The sequence below is a fragment of the Berghia stephanieae genome, chromosome 4 (assembly GCF_034508935.2).
Source record: "Berghia stephanieae isolate SIO BIC M18660-M18661 chromosome 4, UCSD_Bste_1.3, whole genome shotgun sequence".
Lineage (NCBI taxonomy): Eukaryota > Metazoa > Mollusca > Gastropoda > Nudibranchia > Aeolidiidae > Berghia > Berghia stephanieae.
This window is the reverse complement of record NC_088363.1, coordinates 76622287-76645832: the sequence shown is the minus strand read 5'-3', so window position 1 is coordinate 76645832 and position 23546 is coordinate 76622287. Positions and strand designations below refer to the sequence as shown.

The 23546-nt window shown below is 35.7% G+C and overlaps 2 protein-coding genes across 4 annotated transcripts in view; one reads left to right on the top strand and one right to left on the bottom strand.

Annotated features, from left to right (window-relative positions):
• Positions 1-7129, top strand: part of LOC144971277 (proton-coupled zinc antiporter SLC30A9, mitochondrial-like) — a 29463-nt gene extending 22334 nt beyond the window's left edge. Inside the window, exons 17-18 of one of the 2 annotated variants that reach the window (XM_078911887.1) lie at positions 1438-1551; positions 1831-7129. In XM_078911887.1, coding sequence (XP_078768013.1) covers positions 1438-1551; positions 1831-1875 — 159 coding nt within the window. In that variant the 3' untranslated portion in view covers positions 1876-7129. The remainder of the gene's footprint in view (positions 1-1437; positions 1552-1830) is intronic. The other variant, XM_078911888.1, reaches the window with a different exon arrangement.
• A 4950-nt stretch (positions 7130-12079) lies between these two features.
• Positions 12080-22647, bottom strand: LOC144971278 (Y-box factor homolog). 2 transcript variants are annotated; one of them, XM_078911890.1, is made up of 8 exons: positions 22435-22643; positions 22185-22248; positions 17946-18069; positions 17376-17534; positions 16687-16809; positions 16011-16205; positions 14694-14772; positions 12080-12759 (listed from the first exon to the last, which is right to left on the bottom strand). In XM_078911890.1, the coding sequence occupies exons 1-7, from the start codon at positions 22517-22519 to the stop codon at positions 14737-14739; spliced, it is 786 nt and encodes a 261-aa protein (XP_078768016.1). In that variant the 5' UTR covers positions 22520-22643; the 3' UTR covers positions 12080-12759; positions 14694-14736. The 2 variants fall into 2 exon arrangements, with proteins under 2 accessions (XP_078768016.1, XP_078768015.1); XM_078911889.1 differs by lacking the exon at positions 14694-14772 and having other exon boundaries at positions 22435-22647.
• Positions 22648-23546: the final 899 nt, after the last annotated feature.

The window sequence follows — 23546 nt, the reverse complement described above, 5'->3', positions numbered from 1 at the left end:
AGAGTAATATACCTATTTATTCCTAACAATGAGTATACACCCAATGCTGTGAAGTCAATTCATGATTTTTATTCTGAAAATACCAGATGACTCTATAAAATTGAATATTATATGAACACCTACATACATCATTGGAATGAGATCATTTCCTCATTTCAGACCCTCAGTTTGGACCACCTTACCACAGAGCATTTGTGAAAAAGAATCTTTGTCTATTTTTAAACATTCACTTTATACTTATCTGTTTCGGTTTTAGTAGATGATATGAGAAGTAAGATAGGCGTCTGGTTTGTGTGTGTGTGAGTGAGTGAGTATGTTTCAGCCAAAGTAATTTGTAATTTAAGCACTTAGAGTCTTGGAGTTATAGCGCTATATGTTTCCAGTATTATTATTATTATTATTATTATTATTATTATTATTATTATTATTATTATTATTATTATTATTATTATTATTATTATTATATTATTACTATTATTATTATTATTATTATTATCATAAATTACCATTAACGTAGTAGTACCTATGAAGAGTTCATATTTTTTGGAACCATAATGCATGAAAGAAAAATCAAGGAACAGCACTGGTGTGAGATAAAAGGATTTTTAGAAGTTCCATATAAAGCAGGTGGAAAAGCTTAAAATTGAAAAAGAAAATTTAAAAAGTGCTCAAAATTTTTGCTTCAAGAATCAATCTGAAGTGAGAGTTTAAATAAAGCAACTGGGTGGGGTTCCTGACCTCCCATAGTGGGCAGGGAGGTACTTGCTGTGTCTTCTATCCCCCCCCCCCCCCCCCCCCCCCCATATATGTTTTCCAACATGCTTTCTGTCTTTGTCTTGGAATGAGATTACTTGGTTTTTTCCTGGCCCTGGTTGGATACCCTGGCTGGGAGGGAAACAGTCAAATGTATAGTTAGAGTATTGGGAGATGATATTTTTTTCCTTGTAAATCATCTCTCTGTTATGCACTGTACTGTTTAGTTAATATTATAATTATGTATGATTTTGTAAATATTTGACTGTATCCCTCTTAGTTGGGACCTGTGCTTGTGTCTGGATGAGACTTTAAGGTGATCTCAAACTAAGTACTTTGATTGTGTGCTCTTGGAGTCTACATCTGTTTCCTATTTGAACCAATTCCCCTTTGTCTTACCTTTTCTTGGGTGCTCTAATTGTAATTCTAGAACTTTTTACTATCCGATTATCTTCCTTTTTACTGGCGCTTATATGACCTTAATGTGTTGCAAGCGCCGTAAAACCCTTAAAAACAAACAAACAAATAAAGCAAATCGGCTTTTTTTTTGGCAATCTCCATCATTCTCTCATATTTTTGGGTATGAATAATTGGGGGGAGGGGCGGGGGATAGCGTTGTCAATATTATTTTGGGAGGTTGGACTTTTGTGTAATTTTTTTGCTTTTATTTCTTCTTGTTTTCAGGAAGCCAACAACTTGAATACTGTGGAGGATTTAGAAAATTTTATGCTGAACCATGGAGACAAGATAATTGATACCCTGGGAGAAGAGGTGGACAGGATAGAGAAAGCCTTAAAAGTGAGAGTAGCATGTTATTTGCAGACCTGCCTTCTTAAAATTTAAAAAATATGTAGATCTAAAGGAGTCGAATATAGCAGTCACTATTAATGCTATCTGCCTCAGCAGGATTAAATAACGCTTCAGAGTCTTGGACCCAAACTTTAATTTTCAACAACGTTTATGTAGTTCTGCAGCTGGAGCCAAAAAAAATAATTGTATTTTTTAAGACAAAAATGTTTCGTTATTTATTAATCATTGCCCTATTATTTTCTTTTTTTCTTTTCTCTTTATTTACAGAGCAAACATCCAGAAATTCGTCATGTTGACTTAGAAGCATTGTGACAGGTATTCTCTCACTGTCATCTAAAGTCACAATCATGGACGTACTCAAAAGGATTTACTGCCTGGAAAACAATTCAGAACAGTCTTCTAACCTTGTCTTCGAACTATGTCTTTTTACGAGAAACGGTTTTGTGATTATTGTAAATAATAATTTTGATGATGCAAATATTAATCAATGCAATCAAATTAGTACACCTATGCTTATTTCAACTCATTTGAATTGATATATATGCAACTTTTATTGGTCATGATAATACCTATGAAAGTGTAAGTTCAATCATACTTTATTTAAAAAGACATGCTTAGGAATGTAGTCATTAATTATAAATAATGATAAAATGTTACATCCTAACCAGTTTTATAACAGCTTTCATGAATTAACACTTAATCGCAGGTACAGATCCTTACCATTCCCTCCCTTTGTTCATTGACTTACTCTCTGTCTGCCCAATTGATATTGTTGTGTAAGAATATTGATTCTATTTGCATATCTTTCAACACAAGAGTTTCATTATTTTACAATTGAATGGAAGTATTATGAACATGCATTTTTTTTTAAGAACAGGGTAGTGAGGTGGCTGAGTCGTCAAGAAGTTGAATGTAACCTCTGGTGACCAAAGTTCAAAGGTCACTTTTGGCACTTAAGTTGTTTGTTTTTTCCTTGAACTCTACTGTTCATCCTCAATTTGCTTACTTGAACAACACTAGAACTTCATGTTTACGTTGAACATTTATTTGATGGAAAATCCACATTCCACCATGGAATGTCAAAGGGATTGCATTACACCTAAAAGGGATAAGTTAGTTGATCACTTGATGCTTTTTTGTTCGTAGCCCACTTTTCCTTTTCATTTGTCGTTCATGGCACCATTACTAATGGCAGAATAAGCAGGTGTAAATGTTTGTGGTTCAATACTAATTTTATTAAAATAGGATTCAGATTGGTAACCAGGCAGTTTTGGTATGATGAGGATCAGAAAATTGTCATCATAATGTGGCTTGGCATCACTAATTCATACCATCGTTGACATCTGCATGTCAGTTCAATTATCCTAATTTTGAATATTGATTCTTTCACAAAGCAAATAATTTTTATTCTTTCTTTATCCTGAAGTTAAGATCTAGTTAATCCTCAATGAAATGTTGATTTCTTATCAGTCAACATTTTTTAACTGGGTGGGGATCCTGACCTCCCATAGTGGGCAGGGAGGTACATGCTGTGTCTTCTATCCCCCCATACCCGTTTCCCAATTGTTTCCTGTCATTGTCTTGGAATGAGATTACTTAGTTGTGTCCTGATCCTTGCCGGAGCTCCTTGTCTGGGAGGGAAACAGTCGAATGTATAGTTATAGTTTTGGGAGATGATATTTTTTTCCTTGTAAATCATCTCTCTGTTATGCATTGCATTATGTTGAGTTTAGATGTTATATTATATTATTGGTAAACATTTGAGTGTATTCCTCATAGTTGGGACCTGTGCTTGTCTGGATGAGACTTTTAGGTGATCTCAAACTAAGTACATCGGTGGTATGCTCTTGGAATCTACATCTGATCTCTATTTGTTCCCAGTTCCCCTATGTCTTACTTTTTCTTGGGTGCTTTAATTGTAATTCTATAACTTTTTACTATCCCATTTTCTTCCTTTTTACTGGCGCTGATATAACCTAAATGTGTTGCAAGCGCTGTAAAACCCTTAAAAACAAAAAACAAACAACATTTTTTAATATCGAATGTCGTAAAATATGATCATCCACACTTGTTCAGGTCTTTAAAATATGATCCGGTGCAACAACTATTGAATCCAAGATGTAGATTTTGTGTTTAGTGACTATTATATGAACTCTTTAAATAGGCTGTTACATTTATTAGCGGGTGGTTGGATGGGAGCATCACCCTTGAATCATATACCTATGATGTTCGCATGGGTGTACAATCCGATAGTGATGTCGTTTCTTCTTCTCTTTACTAGCCTATCCTGCTTCTTTGGTTTGTGATTGTATTTTTGACAGGGGATATTTTTTTTCCTGTAAATCCTCTGCCTGTTTGTTCTTGGTTATTTATAATTTAGCTTATGATATCTTTAGGTTATGATTTTGATTGACATTTGTACTATTTTTGTTAGATTGCTTGTTTTTTTGTTTCAGCGGTCTCTCATATAACCTCAAGTGTGTTGGAAGAGACCTAAAGCAACAAACAAACAAACATTTATTATACAAAAACATGCAATTTTAACACATCAGATTTAGACTTGATTTTTAAAAAGATCTTGTAGGCACCTATTGTGTATTCGTTGTCGAAAAAATTGCACTTTTAACACATCAAATACAGTCTGCTTACTTGTTGAACAGTTCTCGCCTCCAAACTCATGTTCGGCATTCAAACAGAATTCGATTCATCTGAGCAGAGTACACCTGTCCACTGCAGGAATGGCAGCAAAAGTGCTGCTTTACTCATTTTCCATTCTCCTGTGTCTATAAGCTTCTGTTAATTGTGGCCCTATGTATGATTGAGATCATGAACGTGTAATCTCTGGCTTACAGAACAGGCACAGATGCCAAATCACAAGATTGCAGTTGCCATTTGAAAATGATCCAGCATTCTCCATGAATGTTTTGCTCTTCATCGAGACTTAATCTTTTTTTTCCAGCTCAAAAGTTTATGAAAAATTAAAACTAACCTGAATCCCTGTAACATTTAAAAAAGCCATAACAAGTAAGAAATTTTGACTTAAATCAATTGTAGGAAGGAAGGGTGAGAAAATCGCTAATTAACACATGTTCTACATGGTTCCCACAAATTGAATACAAACTCACTGAAACCCATAGTCGTAGGTCCATGATTTTCAAAATTGAATACTTTTCAATATCTCTCAGTGTAGATGAAAAGCTGGATTAGAGAGGGAAATAGTATGTTTTTGATATAGGAAGGGCAATGTGTTATACATTCTCAATTTTTCGAAGTTTTTATCAGAAGTGATGATTTTTTACCAATACAATAGCCATCACTTTTCTGCATATTATATCTGCACACATCGCATTACTACATGCTAATTATGGGTGACGGAATTTTTTTTCTATATATGTCTCCATGGGGGTCCCGATAGCTCAGTTGGTAGAGCATTTGAGATCGATCCCAGGTGCAGTCAATATTTTTTTCTGACCCCCCTTTGTACCCAGCAGTGAATGGGTAGTTGAGTCTGTTAGATTTGGCAGAAAGTACTTTGCGATAGAATATCATCCTATTTAAAGGATAGCAAGCAATTGCTATTGTCCATTTCACACTATAGAAACCAGGATAAACTCTGGCTCCATAGGCTGAATGGCTCTGAAGGACAACATATTGATAATAAAGTTTTAAGTATCAGATAAAATCATCTTTTTGAAAAAAAGAGACAATTCCCTTTTAGGTTTTGGTAAGCCATATCCAGAAGTTGATGGTAAATCTTCAAAATCACACAAAACGTTAATAATGATCTTTTCCATGTGTGTCAGTCGTTTTGCTTCATCCATTTCATAAAGGCTTAATTATTAAATAAACAGTTAACTATTATATTTTTTAAAATTAAAATTTGTTCATGATAATGGTATGGATTGAAGAATTCGTCACTCAGTGATCTACGTCATTACTCGGTAGCAACGTGTTATTGTTTGTGCACTGTGTCATAAAATGGTCGGATAACTATTTCTAGTACCCTAATTTTAATATAGAAAAAGTGGAAAGGAGATGTTACATCTAATTTTTTTTTTCTAATTGTCTTTTTTCCGAAGACTTCATTAAAATGAATACACGATGAGAGGTGTAGGTTTCTTTCTTCACTTTTATCTTTTATATATAAAATAAAAGAACTAAGTAGTAAAATTATATATTGTGTTTTTTGTTTTTTTTTGGAGCTTTCTCATAACAAATGAAGGTCACTAATAAATTAAAATAGTTATTTTATGTCATATACACTAGGTGATACTATTCCACAGCTTCAATAATGACCATTCTTTTAGGTTGGGGAAGATAAAAAATTTCATTTGGAATCAGATCAGGAGTAGATGTCATGAAGGGATGTGAAGTTTCAACAATCGGATTTTATATCGGAAGGGCATGAAATGTTTGTAAATGGATGTCATTATTTGATAGCTGTCTCTAAATAGCTATAAATTTTACATTTATCTTTATACCTATTAAATGTTTATGTACAACAATGCTGAAGTATTGCTTTATTAATCTTTTTTTTTTAAACTGTGAAATAATTAGTACAATGTTAGAAAGTTGAGGCCTATCATTTTTTTTTTCGCCTTTAAACATTAGAATGAATTAAATTTCTACTAGTCATTGCAGTTAACAACGGGTAAATAGATGATTCCCATGTCCAATGTATGTTATGTGTGTATTATTAAAACTGGAAAGAAAGGACCTAATATTGTAGATTGAGAGCAGTTCCTCTCCACGCCACCTTTTATTTTCACCAAATGTAAAAGGACCCAACTACTCATTCTTTGCTTGGTGTTTTTTAAAAATGTAAAAAACAGCCTATCAACAACAAAAAAAACCAAAAAAAATGATAACAGTCAGATCACCATTGTTATTATGAGCTGCTGAGTCTAAAGAGCTAGCAAAATAAATTTAAAAAAAAAAAATGACAATGAGTATAAAAGCGATGTAAGAATAAGAAGTAAATAACATGTCTCATTTTCACAACTGATATCCACTTAATTGAACAAGACTTTGAATTTGAACACCAAAAGATATACACACAAAATCTGAAAATTGGCATTAAGGCGACTTTTTGATCATGTTTTATGAATTGATACTGCTATAATTTCCTTTAGTCATGATGTTAAACTCAATTAAACCCATTTTAAAATTATTTTTTAAAAATTTTATGCAACTCTTTACAGCTTGGGAAATGTGTCACAATAATATGATTTCTTGTGATGCTCTTTGTAAGGTCAGTTTTCCATATAACCAAATCCATGCTAATTTTGAACTAACAGTAACAGTGGTTCATAAAAATGCTGTTGTACCTCCTCGGTGTCAGCTGGCAGTGATCGAGCGTTGTAGGAATATTACACATTGAGAAAAATCAGCCTATTTTAACAAACAAGATCATTCATGCACAATATACGCCTCTGCGTCGGAAAGAAAAATAAAATCTATTTGATATTCTGTTTGTTGGATATCAATAGTCAATCTCCTCGTCTTTTCAAAAGCTTTGAATTATTCAATGAATCTCAATAATGAATAAAATATCTGTCAAATTGAATTGCTGTTACAAATTATGTACCAAATCTTAATATTAAATCCTGGGTGGTGTCTCCTGACCTCCCAAGGTGGGCAAAGAGGTAATGTGCTGTGACTTCGATCCCCCATATTTGTTTTCCCTTTCCATGTTGCTCTCTGTCTTTGACTTTGTTCTGGGTTACGTTTGCTCCGTTTTCGTCCTGGTTCTGGTGAGCAGCATGGCTCAGTGGTCCTGTCTTTGCTTCATACCCGAAAAGTACTGAGTTCGGTTGTGTGGCCTTAAGCAAGTCACCTCACCCTAGTTCACTTTGCATCCCTATACTGCAGTTGACGCCTGGGTTATTCCAGTCTTCCCTTGGAATAGAACCCAAAGATAAATTTCCCCATGGGGATGAATAATTGGGAATTATATTTAACTGAGGGGGAAGCAGTCAAATGTGTTGTTCCTTTTTTGAGAGATGATATTTTTCCCCAATGAGAATCATTTCTCTGTAATGTAATTTTTACAATTATTATTAGTTTTTAATATATTGCAGTTTGTAAACATTTGAGCGTTTCCTTCATAGTGGAACCCTTTGCTGGTGCGTTGATGGCACTTGTTGTTGGTAATGTCAAAATAGGCGCATTGATGGATCGATTGTGGAATCTGTTCTCTATTTGAACCAGTCCCCTTTTCCTGCATTTTTTTTTGGTACTTTTAACTTCAGATCACTGGGTGGGGTTCCAAACCTCCCATAGTGGGCAGGGAGGCACTTACTGTGTCTTCTATCTCCTTATATATTTTTCAACATGCTGTCTTTGTCTTGGAATATGAGATTACTTGGTTTTGCTCTGGCCCTAGCTGGAAACCCTGTCTGGGAGGGAAATCAGTCAAATGTATAGGTTGAGTTCTGGGAGAAGATATTTTTCGTCTTGTAAATCATCTCTGTTACTGTTATGCACTGCATTATTTTGGTTTTACATAAATATATTATATTATTTTTAAACATTTGAGTGCGTTCCTCTTAGTGGGGATCTGTGTTTGTGCCTGGATGACATTTTTAGGTGATCTCAAACTAAGTACTTTGATAGTTTGCTCTTGGAATCTACACGTTTCCAATTTGAACCAATTCCCCTTTGTCTTACCTGTACCCTATCTTGGGTGCTTTCATTGTAATTCTAGAACCATTTACGGTCTCATTTTCTTCCTTATTAATGGCGCTGAAATGACCTATATGTGTTGCAGGCGCCGTTAACTTAAAAACAAACAAATAACTTCAAATCCACAACTGTCCCTCCGTAATCTTCCTTTTTACTGACACTGAAATGACCTACTAAAGTTGCTAGTGCCGTAAAATGAATAAAATTATAGTAAAAACATAAAAAATAAATTCTATTGATATTGGCATAAAGATGTTGGCTCATTTTTTTAATACTACAGTTTCCACCAATGTATTGCACAATGCAGCATGGAGATCTCTCTAATAAAAAAAAAAACTTGAGCTTTTATTCAGAGCAAGATCCAAAATAACATGCTCAAAGCACTTTATAAAGGGCCCCTGGCTAACAGCAACACTTAAAATGTAGGACGAGACATGATGCCTGTTAGGCGATATTACAATTTTGTCCAACAGGGACAATGCTGTTAATGACCAGGCACTCATTTTTACACCCGAGTAATCTGACATGGCGGTTTGTTTTTTTTTTAAATCCCAAATTTTGCAAGCTAAAAACAGCAAAATTTGCAAACATTTGCGATTAATTTTCCTAAAAACCCATAATTAGTTCATGAAAGAGAAAGGCATTTGTTTGTTTTTTAGGTTTTTACGGCGCTTGCAACAAATGTAAGGTCATATCAGTACCAGTAAAAAGGAAGAAAATGGGATTTAGTAAAAAGTTCTAGAATTACAATTAAAGAACCCAAGAAAAAGGAAGAACACGCTATTATCAGTATACTTATTTTGAGATTATCCGTTTCATCCTGACACAAGCACAGGTCCGTCCCCACTAAATTTTAAAAGAAATTTTTTTGCAAACTCTAAAATTTGCAAAAATTTGCAAATTTTGTGGCCGCAATGCAAATCAGCGATTTTTTGCCATTTTTTGCTGCCGCAAGCGATGCAAAAAAAACTGCCATGACAGCAGTAATGTGAGAGGATGTGAGTAAAGAGCCTTTTCCAAGGACCCAACTATGCACCATTCAGATTGGGACTTAAACCCAGGACCTTCTGATCTGAAGGCGAGTGTCATATCACTAGACCACATAGCCGCAAGTGATTTAATTGTAGAATATCAAACATAAAATTTGGTAATGGTAACATTTGGGTGACCTGCCCAGTCTGCACTCAAATCCTAACAATTTAATGCGCGTTAAATTAAAATTTATGAAAATCTCAAATATGGCTCAACTCTTTGTTTAGATTTTCTCTCCATCATCAATATATGGTTATCTCCTAAATTCATCAGATATCTCGAACAAATGATTCATGTGGTATTTTGACACAGCAATAACTGATTAAACTGAAAACGGTTAAAGAAAAATAGAAAAAAAAATTAAATCACCAAAAAAAGTTTGTAATGTCAATCATTTTCCTCTTTGTCACTGCCAAATCAAAAGCAATAATTACTCTCAATTTGATACTGGACTGCAGAGGGGGTCCCAAAAGCTATATGATAGGGATTAGTAGTAGCAGGTGCAGTCTAGATATTTTTTTTATCCCCCTGGGTTTGGATCTAGTAGATGGTGCTTTGCGATGGTAATGTCTCATCCAAAGCATTGCTTTAAGCAACCATCACTGTCCTTTTAATTGAATGCTGCAATATTAGATAAACTCTGGCTCGAAAAGACTATTACTACTACACAGAGCTGCCACCTCCTACTCCTATTTTTACTCTTTTTGAGTTTTTCTTTTCTTTTTTTGTTCTTTTAGGGTCTTAATTTCAATACAGGCACAGGAAATTGTATACAAAACCCATTTCTTTTATTGATGATTACAAGATAAGACGTTATTGATCCTCAATATGGAAATTAACACAAGTACAGTGGCTGAAACCCACTTAATATATCCCTGTACACAATGCACTAGCCCTCATTATGCTCCCGTAAGCCTACAGCTAAAGGCAACGGAGAGCTAGGTAACCGGGTTGGGTTCCTGATCTCCCATAGTGGGCAGGGAGTGGGAGCCTACTTGCTCCGTCTTCTATCCCCCTGTACCGGTTTTCCAATTGCTTTGTCTTTGAATGAGACTGTTTTTAAGGGTTTTACGGCGCTTGCAACACATTTAGGTTATATCAGCGCCAGTAAAAAGGAAGAAAATGGGATAGTAAAAAGTTCTAGAATTACAATTAAAGCACCAAAGAAAAAGTAAGACAAAGGGGAACTGGGAACAAACAGGAATCAGATGTAGATTCCAAGAGCATACCACCATTGTACTTAGTTTGAGATCACCGATGTTTCATCCGGACACAAGCACAAAATCCAACAAAGAGGAATACACTCAAATGCTTACATTATACGTCCAAAATAACAAATAATGTAATATAATAATGCATAACAGAGTTGATTTACAAGGAAAAAAATATCATCTCCCAAAACAATAACTATGCATTTGGCTGTTTCCCTCCCAGCTAGGACTCCGGCCAGGGCCAGGGCAAAATCAAGTAATCTCATTCCAAGACAAAGACAGAAAGCATGTTGGAAAACATATAAGGGGGATAGAAAACACAGTATGTACCCCCCTGCCCACTATGGGAGGTCAGGAACCCCACCCAGTTGAATGAGACTACTTGAGTCCTTGGCTGGGAGGGAAACAGTTCAATGTATAGTGTTTTGGGAGATTATATTTCTTTTTGGTTGTAAATCATGTTATTTTATTAATAACATATGATTTGTAAACATTTGAGTGTATTCCTTTAGTGGGATCTTGAGCACGGGTGAGACTTTTAGGTGATCTGATACCCAAGTATACTGCTGATAGTGTGCTCTTGGAATATACATCTGTTCCCTATTTGACCCATTCCCCTTATCTTTTTTCATGCTGCTGTTAACTTCATACGTCTACAACTTTCCTCTATCATCTTTCTTTTTTTTTTTATAGTGGCGTTGTGAATCGAACAAGGAACATCCGATTCCACGAACAATCCATCAATTTTTCTATTTTGACATTACCTAAAGGTCCCATCCAGCTAAGCACAAAGCAAAGGGGCCCGCTATGAAGGATTTGACTGTCTTTCTCCCAGGACCAGGGGAAAAACTACTAGCAATCTCAACCCACAACTAAGACAACATAGAAAGGAAAAACTGGTATGGGAGATTATCCTAGATAGAAAACACAGCAAGTGACCTCCTGCCCAAATAGGAATGTTAGAAGACCCCACCCAGGCAGAGCTCTTTTCCCACAAATGTTATTCTTCTTTTACTTCTGCTAACCAGCCATTTCATTAAAACGTGAGCTATCACGTCAAAGCAGTACTACAGTACTACATCAGGGGGAAACCAAGTTGACTTTTTTTTTAGTTAAAGTGAACGAACAACCCCCCCCCCCCCCCCCCCTCCCCCAGTGGTGATAATTGCAATGTCAGAAAGGAGGAAAATGTATCGGTCAAACTAAACAAAATCACAACGGTTTTTACTGTTATCTAATTCCAAGAGCAAACTGTCAATGTATTTATATTGAGATCACCTGTAAGTCTTATTGAGACACAAATACAGGATCCCATGAATACACTAAAATACACTAAATGTTTACAAATCACATACATTCAAACCAAGAAATATAAAGAACATTACAGAGATGATTTATAAGGAAAAAATAATCTGATTCCCTCTCAGCAAGGGCCAGAACAAAACCAAGTAATCCGGTTCCAAGACACAGACAGATATCAACTCAGAAAACAGAGCACAAAGGAAGGTCAAAAGTCCCCACCCAAGAAAAATTAATTGAAAGAGCACATATACAGTAAGAACATAGAATCAAAGCAGAAACAAAATGTGTAGTAACCTATCAAGAACCGTTTTATTAAGCACATGCAATTTTTGAACAAAGAAAAACAAGTAATTAATTTCAATAATTTTGATCAATACAATATGGCAATCGTTTTTTAATTACATTAATCTCATGTTTCAAAAATACAAACCTAAAAAGTACAAAAGGTGAAAAGTACTTTGTTGGAAATAATACTAATTGAAAAAAATTGCATAGTTAACAATTGTGCTCAATGACCTAACCTTTGCCTTTTAGACAGCAACAACATGTAACAAACCGATAAAAACAATACTTCACTTCTTGCTTTTCTTTAAACAAAAATGAGACACTTTCAAACAAGTTACCAATTACATAGATTTTCAAAAACTGATAGAACTTGTTGAATAGAGAGCAAAACACTGAGGTTGTTCTTAAACATGTAAAACAGATTTGACATTTTGATCTTTAAGATTTAAACAAACATTCTAAAAAGCCAGCTCTTAATTTGGCCTATCAACTGCTCAGACTTAGTAGTTGGTATTCCATCGAGCTGAAGGGTGGTATTCAAGGGAAAAAGCACACACAAAAATTCTGAGGAGGTACCAGGTCACTATTCCTCCTTGTTTTCTACAGTGCCAGAGCTTTCTGATTTTACATTATCATTACCGGCCTCCTCTTTAGGGTTCTGGTCGTCTGTCCTCCTCTGGTTCTGGAAAAAGAAAAAAAGGAAACAGAAAGACTTACTAGAGGCATTTATAAAAACTTCTAAACCAAGGGCATCCTAGAAAAGAAAATGAAAAAAATAAAAAACGTAAGAAGCCTTTTCACCATAATACATGAATTGATGGGTTGATTTTCTCATTCTGTACAAGCACTAACTGTTTTGATAAGTAGCAAAATCAATTTCAACATTAAAAACAATTGCAAAGAAAAAGCATGTGGAAACAAGCCCCACAAAGGCAATACAGAAATTTCAAGTATCTGGCCCAGAATTATGAATTATGCCAAAATATGGTCCTGACAGCAAGCAACAAGGCAGAAACCACTTTATTAAAACCAAAACCAATAGCTCCCCTGAACACTACACAATCAGATAGAGCAACTCATGGATTGACCTGTTTCTAGTTTACAAAAGTATGTGAGTAGTCCATCAGAGCCACATGGCTCATGGAGTCGGTTTCTATAGAGTGAAACAGACAATTGCCACCCTTTGGATAGGACACTAGTCTATCACAAAGTACTTCTCACCCAGTAAAACAGACCCAGATACCTAATCACTGCTGGATGAACAATGGGATCAGAAAAAAATATTGAATTCACCAAGGGTCGATCTAGGTCCCTATGTGTATGAAGCGAGTGCCCTACCACCTGAGTTATCAGAAACCCAAAGAAGCCAAATAATGTCAAAAATTGGAAATTGGAAACTCATGCAAGCTTCAAAAGCTAGATACTCAGAAAGAGATTGAACGTAATGAGATAAGACAAACACAAAAAAAAAAAAGTATATTGAAAAGGGAAACGTAGTTAGTCAGTCATGTGAGAGAGAAAAGGAGAAAAATTCCAAAAATCTATACCTGAAACAGTATAAATGTAACATAAGACTTTAGATAACAAACAATACAGGTCTTGTATACTTCATTATTAACGATACAATGGCGCTGCTTGCGACACATTAAGGCCATTTCAGCACCAGTAAAAAGAAAAAAAAGGGACAGTCAATTTATTAAAAGCACATGAGAATAAGTAAGACAAAGACACAACTGGTGACCTCCTGTACACCAATGTATGCTCTCCCAAATTCCTTGAATAGATGAATATATCAGCTCCATAAAGTTCAGTTACTATATCGTGTAACGGACAATAGCAATTGCTTGCTATCCTTTAGACATGACGCTAGTCTTATCACAGAAAGTACTTCCCACCAAATCTGACAGACTCTGCTACCCATTCACTGCTGGGTGGGCAGGGGGGCCCGAAAAAAAATCTTGACTGCACCTGGGATCAATCTTGTTCCCTTTTAGGAAATCAATTACAGCCCTCTGATGTATAATTTTTTAAAGCGATATCTTCGACTGACATGTTCGAATAAGGGTTCTGTCAAATAAGATTATTTTAAAACATGAAATCTAGTTACAGGATGAAAATAATATTTTGATGTCAGGTGTATACTTTGCATTCAGTACATACGTCAAGAATTTTCATTTACACCTGGTATATATACATATATATAGCTATTTAATACAACGAATACTACAGTTGCTTGTAGATTTATTTAAGAGCAGTTATCAGTCATGAACTATTAAGGCACATGGACCCTGAGTTTAAACTTGTTATCAATATCAATGAAGGGCCAGTTATGCTGGTTATTTAGAAATCATTTCATTGAACCCCTGAACAGCAGGGTCATTGCACCAGCAGTTGTGGTTATGGGTCTGAATACATTAGTCCTCTATCTTTTACTTTCACAGAATGTTATGAGTGTCAGATACTCTGCGTTATTCCCAGATGTGTGAATCATGAACTTTTCTATAAATCAGGAATAAAAATTGTTAGAGCAAAAGTGAATAGAAAAAAGACACTCAAAAGTTATCAAAGACTACAAACAAAAAATTGGAATGTCAAGAAAAAAAAATGTGTATCAACCTTGGATGCAAAGATTTCCACCCTCGTCATAATAAATAATCTTTTAGAATAGATGAGTGGCTGAAACTGGAGAGACCCACTGAAAAGCAAAATGAAAATATTTCAACAATCTTCTACTTATCATCAGGAGCAAATGGAAGAGTCTAGAGAAAAGATCACTGGAGCGGCCTGCAGATAAAATACAATCTAATTCCGCTGTTAAGTCAGTGTTGAAACTAATCAGAATTTGGGCAATCTGGAAAGGATTTAAATTGAAATTCACGTGGCATCAAATTCCAACATTTTGAAACCTTTTAAACTGACCACTTTGATTATGAATCTCCTATCATTACAAAGCTCTATTTTAATAAAAGCGTGATCAGAAATTTCTATGCAACCCCATAAAGCCTAGATAATTAATAAAGGAATCAAAATAGGGCCTCATGCATGTGTAAAAATCAGGTGAGAGATTTTTTTCAAAAATGGGAATGGGTAAAATCATAATGATGCAACTGGTTTGCTCAGTGTTTATTTTTTAAAAGATAAGCGGTCAGCATGGGTGAAAGTTACTCAATGATATTAATCCTGCAAAGGCAGGTGCTCAGAAAAAAAAATCCTGCAACTACCAATAAGAGGAAAAAAACAGAAGTGCGGTTAATTATATCATTATACAGTTGCCGGTTTTTTTCATTTTCGAACTCCGGCCAGACAAAAAAAAAACGGCGAGACCTCTTTTTCAAAAATAAAAATCCGGCCATACCGGATTTTTCCGACGAACTTTCACCCATGGCGGTCAGTATAGCACAAAAAGATGTTTTTTGGATATATGGGCCAATCAAACAATCGAGATCATCATGTTAGGGTCACATTAAAAAGAAAAACAAACAAGACAGACTAGTTTCCAAATAGAATTCTACCCAAACCACCTCCCTCTTGCTCTCTATAAATCACACTCAAAGGGCTTTGCAAGAGGTTACCTTGAGAAAAGTTGTCATTTCGGTGATGACCAGATGATGACTAACTTTGTAATTCACCCAATTAATCATTTTGAAGTTTGAATTGGTTTAAATCAGCCTCATTTTAAAATGGACAACAATTGCCAGGTTCTTATGGTTGATACTCACCATTACAACTACAAACCATTTGTAATACAACAGGGCAATAATCACAGGCACTGGTCTGAGCATTGCATCGTTATACTCACAAGGGTCTCACCACACCCCTTTTTCTGCCATCTCGAAAACCCCAGAATAATTACACCCCTGGATAACGAAAGTTTTCCAGTCTTGGGCAGTCAATATCCAGGGGTTGCACTGTATAATGAAAAGAAATACTCACTCCTCTATGATATCCTCTTCCACGCCCTCTGCCAGCACCACGTCTTCGTGGTGAACCTCGTGGGGGACCTCCCTGGTAGCCGTAATATCCACCGTCAAAGTATCCACGGGGTGGGCCATAGAACCTGCGGTAGAATGGACGGCGGGGAGGACGGTAACCTCCTTGGTCTCGCTGGAGAGCATACTCGCCCTCACCCTGAAACCAGGAAACAAAACATTAGCATTATCAAGGTGGACTCTAAATATTCTTTTATTTTAAAGTAATCACTATGAATCCCTTCAGGTTACCTCAGCACCATAAAGATGATGGGTTAAATGGATTTAGAATAAATATGTGCAAATTCCCAAAAATGTAGTAACTGTGGAAACAGCAAAAGTAGGTCCAAGAGTAATCTTCGTGTTGACTTTAAGACTGCCCATAAGACCCATGCATTTGCACACAAAACTTAGAAGACTAGAGGACAGGAACAATTTTTAAGAAGACTAGCAGCTATGAGACAAAAGTTAAGGAAATGTATAATTTCACAGAAAATTCAGAGACCCCGATTAAAAACTAGAACCCTTATATACTCATCCAACAACCTTTACTAGAGTACAGCAGATGCCATGGTCATAAAATCTAGCATATCAACCTAACATTTCATTGGTTCAAGAAATACAGAATCAGTAACACTCACCTCCAAATACTGCCTTCCACCGCCTCGTCTCGGTGCCCCAAAGTAACGGCGGGTTTGGTAGTACGGATTTGGACCACCACGACCACGGCCGCCACGATGACCATAATCTCCTGGTAGTTGGTCCTGTCGACACAAATGGGTCAAATACAGGTAAATAATTGCCTACTGGCAGACCTGCCTAATTCAAATTTCAAAAATATGTCCAAAAGCAAAATAAAATGTGTCTAATCCATAAATTGACCAGTAAATCAAGGATTTACAAAAATCTAGTATACAATCATATATATGACCAGCAAGTCTTGTTTGGAGTTATAGTCTTGTTTGGAGTTATAGTATATCTGTATTTCATATAAGGATGGAGTATGAGCACCCTTGAATTAAACTGCATAATTGAGACCCAAAATGCGTAATTTTACGCAAGAGAGTAGTACTAGGCAGGTCTGCATTTATAAATATTTAAAACAAAAAATATAGCAGTATGAAACATATGATTTACAATAAAAAAATATCTGCCAAACTATACTGACTTTGTGTGGGCAATCAAAATAAATTTTGAATTACCATTCCTGTTAAGTGTTTAATTTGTATAATGAAATCATAACCGAAAGGTAAGAAGAAACAATTTCAAAATATAAAGACTTGGATCTCACCTTGCACAATAAAATTATAAAAAATAGAAAAATAATTACCTGTCTAGGCCGTCCACCTCCACCTCCTCTGTTGTTATTGCCACGGTAATTCTGGTACCAACCACCTCCTCCACGCCTGTATCGGCGTCTATCAGCAGCATACTTGCTGCCCTGGACATTGGTTTTACCTGGACCAGTCACGCTGGCAGCCTCATTACCCTATACATAAAAACATATAAAAAAATAAAAAAAGTTATAAGAAAATTCAAAAACATCTTACAGTGCTTGAAATGGTGTTTCTATTGAGAAGGTTGTTTAGTGGCCGCTAATCTTTTCCATAAAAATTAAATGCGATCTTACAATAATTTGACATAACTCCAGACATTTAATGATCATAATTGGTTACATTCTATTATTGGTGTAAACATCATATATATCAAGCAATTAAATCACAAATTTTTGTAATATCCAGACAGAATTTCTGTATGGTCCATCTTTTTAAAAAACCCACTTCACCCCCACCCACACACCACAACAAAAATAAATAAAAATTGTAAAAAATATTTTAAAACCCACACATCCCGCTTAAGCATTAAAACTATTTCAATAAATGAAATGATCCAAACTAACCTTTTCACCTTCCACCACATCGAACTCCACCTTCTCACCATCTCCTACACTACGTAGATATTTTCTTGGGTTGTTCTTAACAATGGCCGTCTGATGAACAAAAACATCCTCTTTGGTATCATCACTGAAATTTAAAAAAAAAAAAAAAGATTGGATAATTGTTAGCTATGAAACAAATAGAGGAAACTATGAGTAAGACATTTAAACATAAAACTTTTATGCCATCTAAGCATCAAACAAGCTACTGGCAATACCAATTGCTCAGTAAACGTGAACGCAATAGGGCCCCCAAAATTATAGACCTAAATATATTTATCTATAGTCTATAGTCAAACTTGTACAACCACCCATGAGTCCCCTCAAATGTACCCCCTAAAACGAGGGACCCAACGCACAATACTGTCATGACCCAGCAGAATTGGACTAGATTTAGAGTTTTTCGTTTCCATGTATTAACTTGTCAAAAAAGCATAATCCTGAGACATACAAGTCATTTTCATACACGTAAACAGTACATTTTCCATTTCTTTAAATTTTTATCCAATTGCCAAATTGGGACATTCCCGATTTTATCAGAATAGTTGGCCGCTATGCAAATATTTTTAATGAGTTAGTGGTTACATAAATGGTAAATGAAACTGATCCAAATCCCAACATGCTACATATGCTTTTGACCGATTCAGTCAATAAATTTTGTAAAACCGTTCGCTTAATGCAAGAGACATGATTTTTAAGTTGTCTTAAGCATTATTAGAAGAGAGTAATGAACCCATATCAGACCTGACTGGTCATTGTATTCTAAAGACGAAACAAGGCTTCCAAATATTTACAAGTTTCAGCAAGTTGATCAGTAATTTATCAAGATGTGGGTTTTTCTTTACAAAAAAATCTCTGTAATAGTTGTCAAAACCTGTTTTTTATCAAACCACCCAAAATTTACCAATATAATATTCTGTTTTGCTTATCTTAGTATGCTTTTACTTTTATAACCATCACAAGTCTAAGTTGGGTTTTTTTAGTTTTTAAAGGTTCTACAGCATGCAGTCATCTCAACATCAGTAAAAGAGAAGAAAATGAGACAGCCAAATATTCTAGACTTGGGTTGAAAGTTGAAAGCACACCAGAAAAAGATAAGCATAGGGGAATGCCTCAAATAGGGAACAGATCAAGATTCCAAGAGCACACCATCAGTGTACTTAGTTTGAGATCACCAAAGTTTCACCAAGAGACAAACACAGTATTCACTGAGAGGAGTATACTGAAATGTTTACGAACCAATATTATATTATTAAAAACAAAAAAATATATCAGTACATAGGAGAGAGATGACTTACAAGGAAAAATAAATACCATCTTCTCCCAAAAACTATATGCATTTGATCGTTTCCCTCCCAGCCAAGGGTAGGACAAGTCAAGTAATCCCATTCCAAGACAAAGACAGAAAGCAGCTTCCAAGACAAAGACAGAAAGCAACTCGGAAAACAAAGTGGGATAGTGCGTAGCAAATGACCTCCTACCCAACATAAGAGGTCTAAAGACACCACCACTCAGTCACAACTCTTTTATTCTATAAAATGAAGAAGGATCAGGATGGGTGGACATCCACCTTCTTGAGAAATATTAGAAAATAATGCATTCTATACTAGCAGCAAGAATAACTCAAGCCAAACAGGCCTTCATGGACCTGGGAAACATTTTGAAAAACAAACAGATGTCGTTCGGGATTAGATTCCGAGTCTTGAAGTGCTACGTGTGGCCAATCTTGTTATACGGATGCGAAAGCTGGACTACAAATGCAGAAACACAAAAGAACATTGAAGCTTTTGAAATGTGGTGCTTGAGAAGGATGCAGAGAATATCGTATACTGCACACAAAACGAACGAAGAAGTGCTAAAACAAACATACCAACAAAGGAAACTAATGCCCTTAATAGCGGATCGACAACTATCCTTTTTCGGACACATAGTAAGGAAAGATAAAAATGAATACCTGGCAAGTTGTGGAAAAATACCTGGTAAACGCGCCCGGGGAGACAAAGAAAAACACTCATAGACCAACTGAAGGGCTTCACCAACCTAACAATCCAAGAGCTGTTTGAAAAAGCAAGAGACAGGGAGGAATGGAGAGAGATAATTCATGCAGTATCCGAAGCCTGGACCAGGCATGGAACCTAGAGGAGGAGGATACTAGCAGTCAGCATTATCTCGGCTATCTAAGGTTAAAAAGATGTGTGAAATTTACATAGACCTACTTTAACAAAATGACTAGTTCTCTGAATGCTCAGGAAAATAAACTTGATCTCTATTTCTCCGAACGGTTTCCGTTCAAGATATTTTTCTGTTACTTGCAAAAGGGTCTGTGTGAATGATGAATATGATATGCATTTTTGGGAGAGGGGGGCGGGGGGGAGAGTTCTTTTGCCAGTGCTTGGACGCTCTTGTCTTTTATTCTCAATTTTCTGTAGAATTCTATCTTGAGTTTGTCAGTTTGTGCTATCCTGTCTTTCAACCTCAGTTTCCATCTTGAAGCTTTGGCTTGTATTTAGGTTTACTTCTGTTCTCTCTTTGATAGTGCAGTGCGAAGTGCAAAAGTGAACGCATCATGGAGTATTCGCAATAGCACAACTTTTTAAATAAAATCTGTCTTTGTCAACAATATACCTAAAAAACGCTCGCTTGATGATTCATGAGAATTCCCTGTCCACTCCGAGCATTAACTTTTGTACTGACATCACGTTCGTAATCATCAGCTACTGGAGGCTAGCCACCATTCGGAGAAAAAGAGTTCAAGTTTATTTTCAAAGAAATAGAGCCAGTCCTACTTAAAAGCACTCTGATTCTGATTTATACCAAAACTGTTTGCATATTTTAAACCAAACAAGAACATTCAGACACGAGGAAACAGCACGAAACTGGAAAAAGAACGTTTTAAAACAAATGAAAGAAGGAACAGTATCAGCAAAAAATTTGAATAAATTCAAAGCAGAGTTGGAGGAGATAAGCAACATCCTAGGAAACAAGTTCAATTATAAAAATTGGTCCAATCATTAATAGATGAGGAGGAGCGAAGGAGACTACAACAAGTTTAAAAGCTCTATACAGAGGTATCCAGGTATTATTTCGTCAGTCATACATTCATAATACAATTGTCAATATGAATGTCAAAAAAAGCTACGAGTGTAGTTTAATAATTGGTGGTGGTGGTAGTGATGTGGGTGGTTTTTGGTGGTCTAGATGATGAAGATGATGTGGGTGATTTTTGGTGGTTTAGATGATGTGGCAGTTGTAGAAGAGATGAAGTTATTGTTCTGAATTAAGTCTAAGTACTAAGTAACAATAACATTTCTTCTCTTCCACAACAACCATCACCACCACCACGCCTTCATCATCGCCATCAAACACCACCCACATCAGATTGTTAAACTGGAAAATAGTGGCTTTAAATTATATAAAGTAAAGGCAAAGGGGGACTTTGGTTTCATTTTCAAATAATATTAATAGAGCAGTAAAAAGGAAAAGCTGTAAATCACAAGATAATTCACGCGATGTCTACCGGCTACCGGTACCTATTACTACCTAGACTTGTGCTTGTAGATGTGGGCTGAGGTAATAATTGGTTCTCTAGTCTCTAGCCTCCACTTTAATTCCTACTTCGTTTGGCTTGGGGTTGGGGGCAAATGCTATGCCTTCCGTTTGTTTTGTTTTTTATTTAATGATCATTTCCGATCAGGTGTATCAAGTAAAAAAGACCGGATGACTCATGACTCACTCTCCTAAATCGATGATGAATCATCATTGACGTTCTCAGTCTCAACTAAAAAGCCGAATGAATGCCAATCCCACAACGTAAATAAAAGACATTGAAATACGACTTACATGTGCCACCACTGAACATGCCAGCTAATCTTAAATAGATTTGCAAGGGAGAATTTCATGCGATACAATACACGAATAAGTTAAAAGATGACCAGGCCAGACGACTTGACCCCATTCTGGAAAATTGACCCAGTTTCTACGGTTCTTTGTCCTTGGTTACCCACGTGGACATGTTTTATGATTAAAATACTCAAAACAAAGGCAAAAATAATAAAATCAAATCGTTCTGGGAAAATATGTTTCACTTCCTTGACTATGTGTAGATAAAAGTTGAAAAAAACCTGATATCTCAGTACATATTTGGATAAGACAAGCTCCACACAAGCACGAACATGGGCGGTGTTGCCCTCTTCCTCAACTTACCGGTTTATGAATCCGTATCCACTTTTGACGTTAAACCACTTTACTGTACCGGTCACATCTGTAGCTGAAACGCAAAAGAACAAAATACAAATGAATGATCAAATAACAGTAATCCACGTGTGGAAATCATTGTGTAACTAAGCAATCAATTGAAATATCAAACACAAAGAATGTCGCCATGCCCAAACGAACCAACACAAGTACAAGTGAAGAAAAGTACGAAAATACTTTTGTAATGTAGAAAACTTACCGATTACTTTTTTTTCTTTTTGTTCTTCTTTTTGCTCACTTGCCGGCTTGTTTTCAACCTCAGCTTGTTTTTCTGTATCGGCCATGGCAGATGGTAAATGCCTAAGTTGTTACAAAGTAAAACCCTTCAGACTATAACGATCTTCCCATAACCATGTCCTTCTTCACTATGAAAGAAATTGCTGAGCTTTTGCCTTTTTCGTTAACGCGTAGTCTGTGATTGGTGGAGAGTCCCAAACGTCATCAACGTTCATATTTTTCATTGGCCAACGTCACAAAATCTAAAAATAGAAAAAACGCATGTGAACACGACTCCTACACCTCCTAGCCTACTTTTTCCTCACCTACTTTTTGGTTGCCTGCTCTGATGGTGTGACAAATGAAACCAAAGTAGGTAGACCTTGGAATAAAAATATTATTCCAAGAGGTAGACTATAAGATAGATAATAGATAGTGAGAATGAAATTGCAAATGCAAATTGAAAATAGAGGAAATAGAAGCAATTCACCATAACTTTAAGTCAATGCTTGAGAACACTTGCTTTATAAACCCCGCTATCAAGGAATAAATCCAATCCATTCCAATCTAATCTTATGACAGAAGTATCATTTAACTAGTCAAATCCTTCATAAAGAGGCCCATCGCGCTGAATATTTTGTTGTTTGGTTGTTTCTGTTTCTGTTTGTATTGGTAAGGGATTGTTTTGTTTGTTTGTTTTGTTGTTGTTTTATTTGGTTTTTGATTTTTATTCTTTTTATTTGGTCGTTTTTTGTTTTGTTTTGGTTTTTGTATGTTGTTTTTTGTTTGTTTTTGTTTGGGGTTTTTTTGGTTAGTTTGATATTTTCTTTTTCTTTTTTTTTTTTCCTTCTTTTCGGAGGGTGGAGGGTCCTACTTGTAATGACGGAGGTAAAATAACGATTAAAAATTCACAACGTATTAATATACACACATAATCCCAGAAAAAGCACATCGCATCGGCTACCATTCCCCTTTTAGTTCTAGAAAACTGCGGGTTCGTTTCCCAGAGTTTATTCCTTTACACCATACTTTTCATATTAATATTAAATCTATATTAATCCTTTCTGGATATAACAGAAAAAAGTTTGTTTTTCA

Coding starts and splice junctions, on each gene's coding strand:
- LOC144971278 (XM_078911889.1), bottom strand. CDS start 22,519: ATGGCCGATACAGAAAAACAAGCTGAGGTTGAAAACAAGCCGGCAAGT. Junction 17,535..17,945: donor ATGTGGTGGAAGGTGAAAAG/GTTAGTTTGGAT, acceptor TTTTATGTATAG/GGTAATGAGGCTGCCAGCGT. Junction 16,206..16,686: donor GTGGAAGGCAGTATTTGGAG/GTGAGTGTTACT, acceptor TCCTGGTTTCAG/GGTGAGGGCGAGTATGCTCT.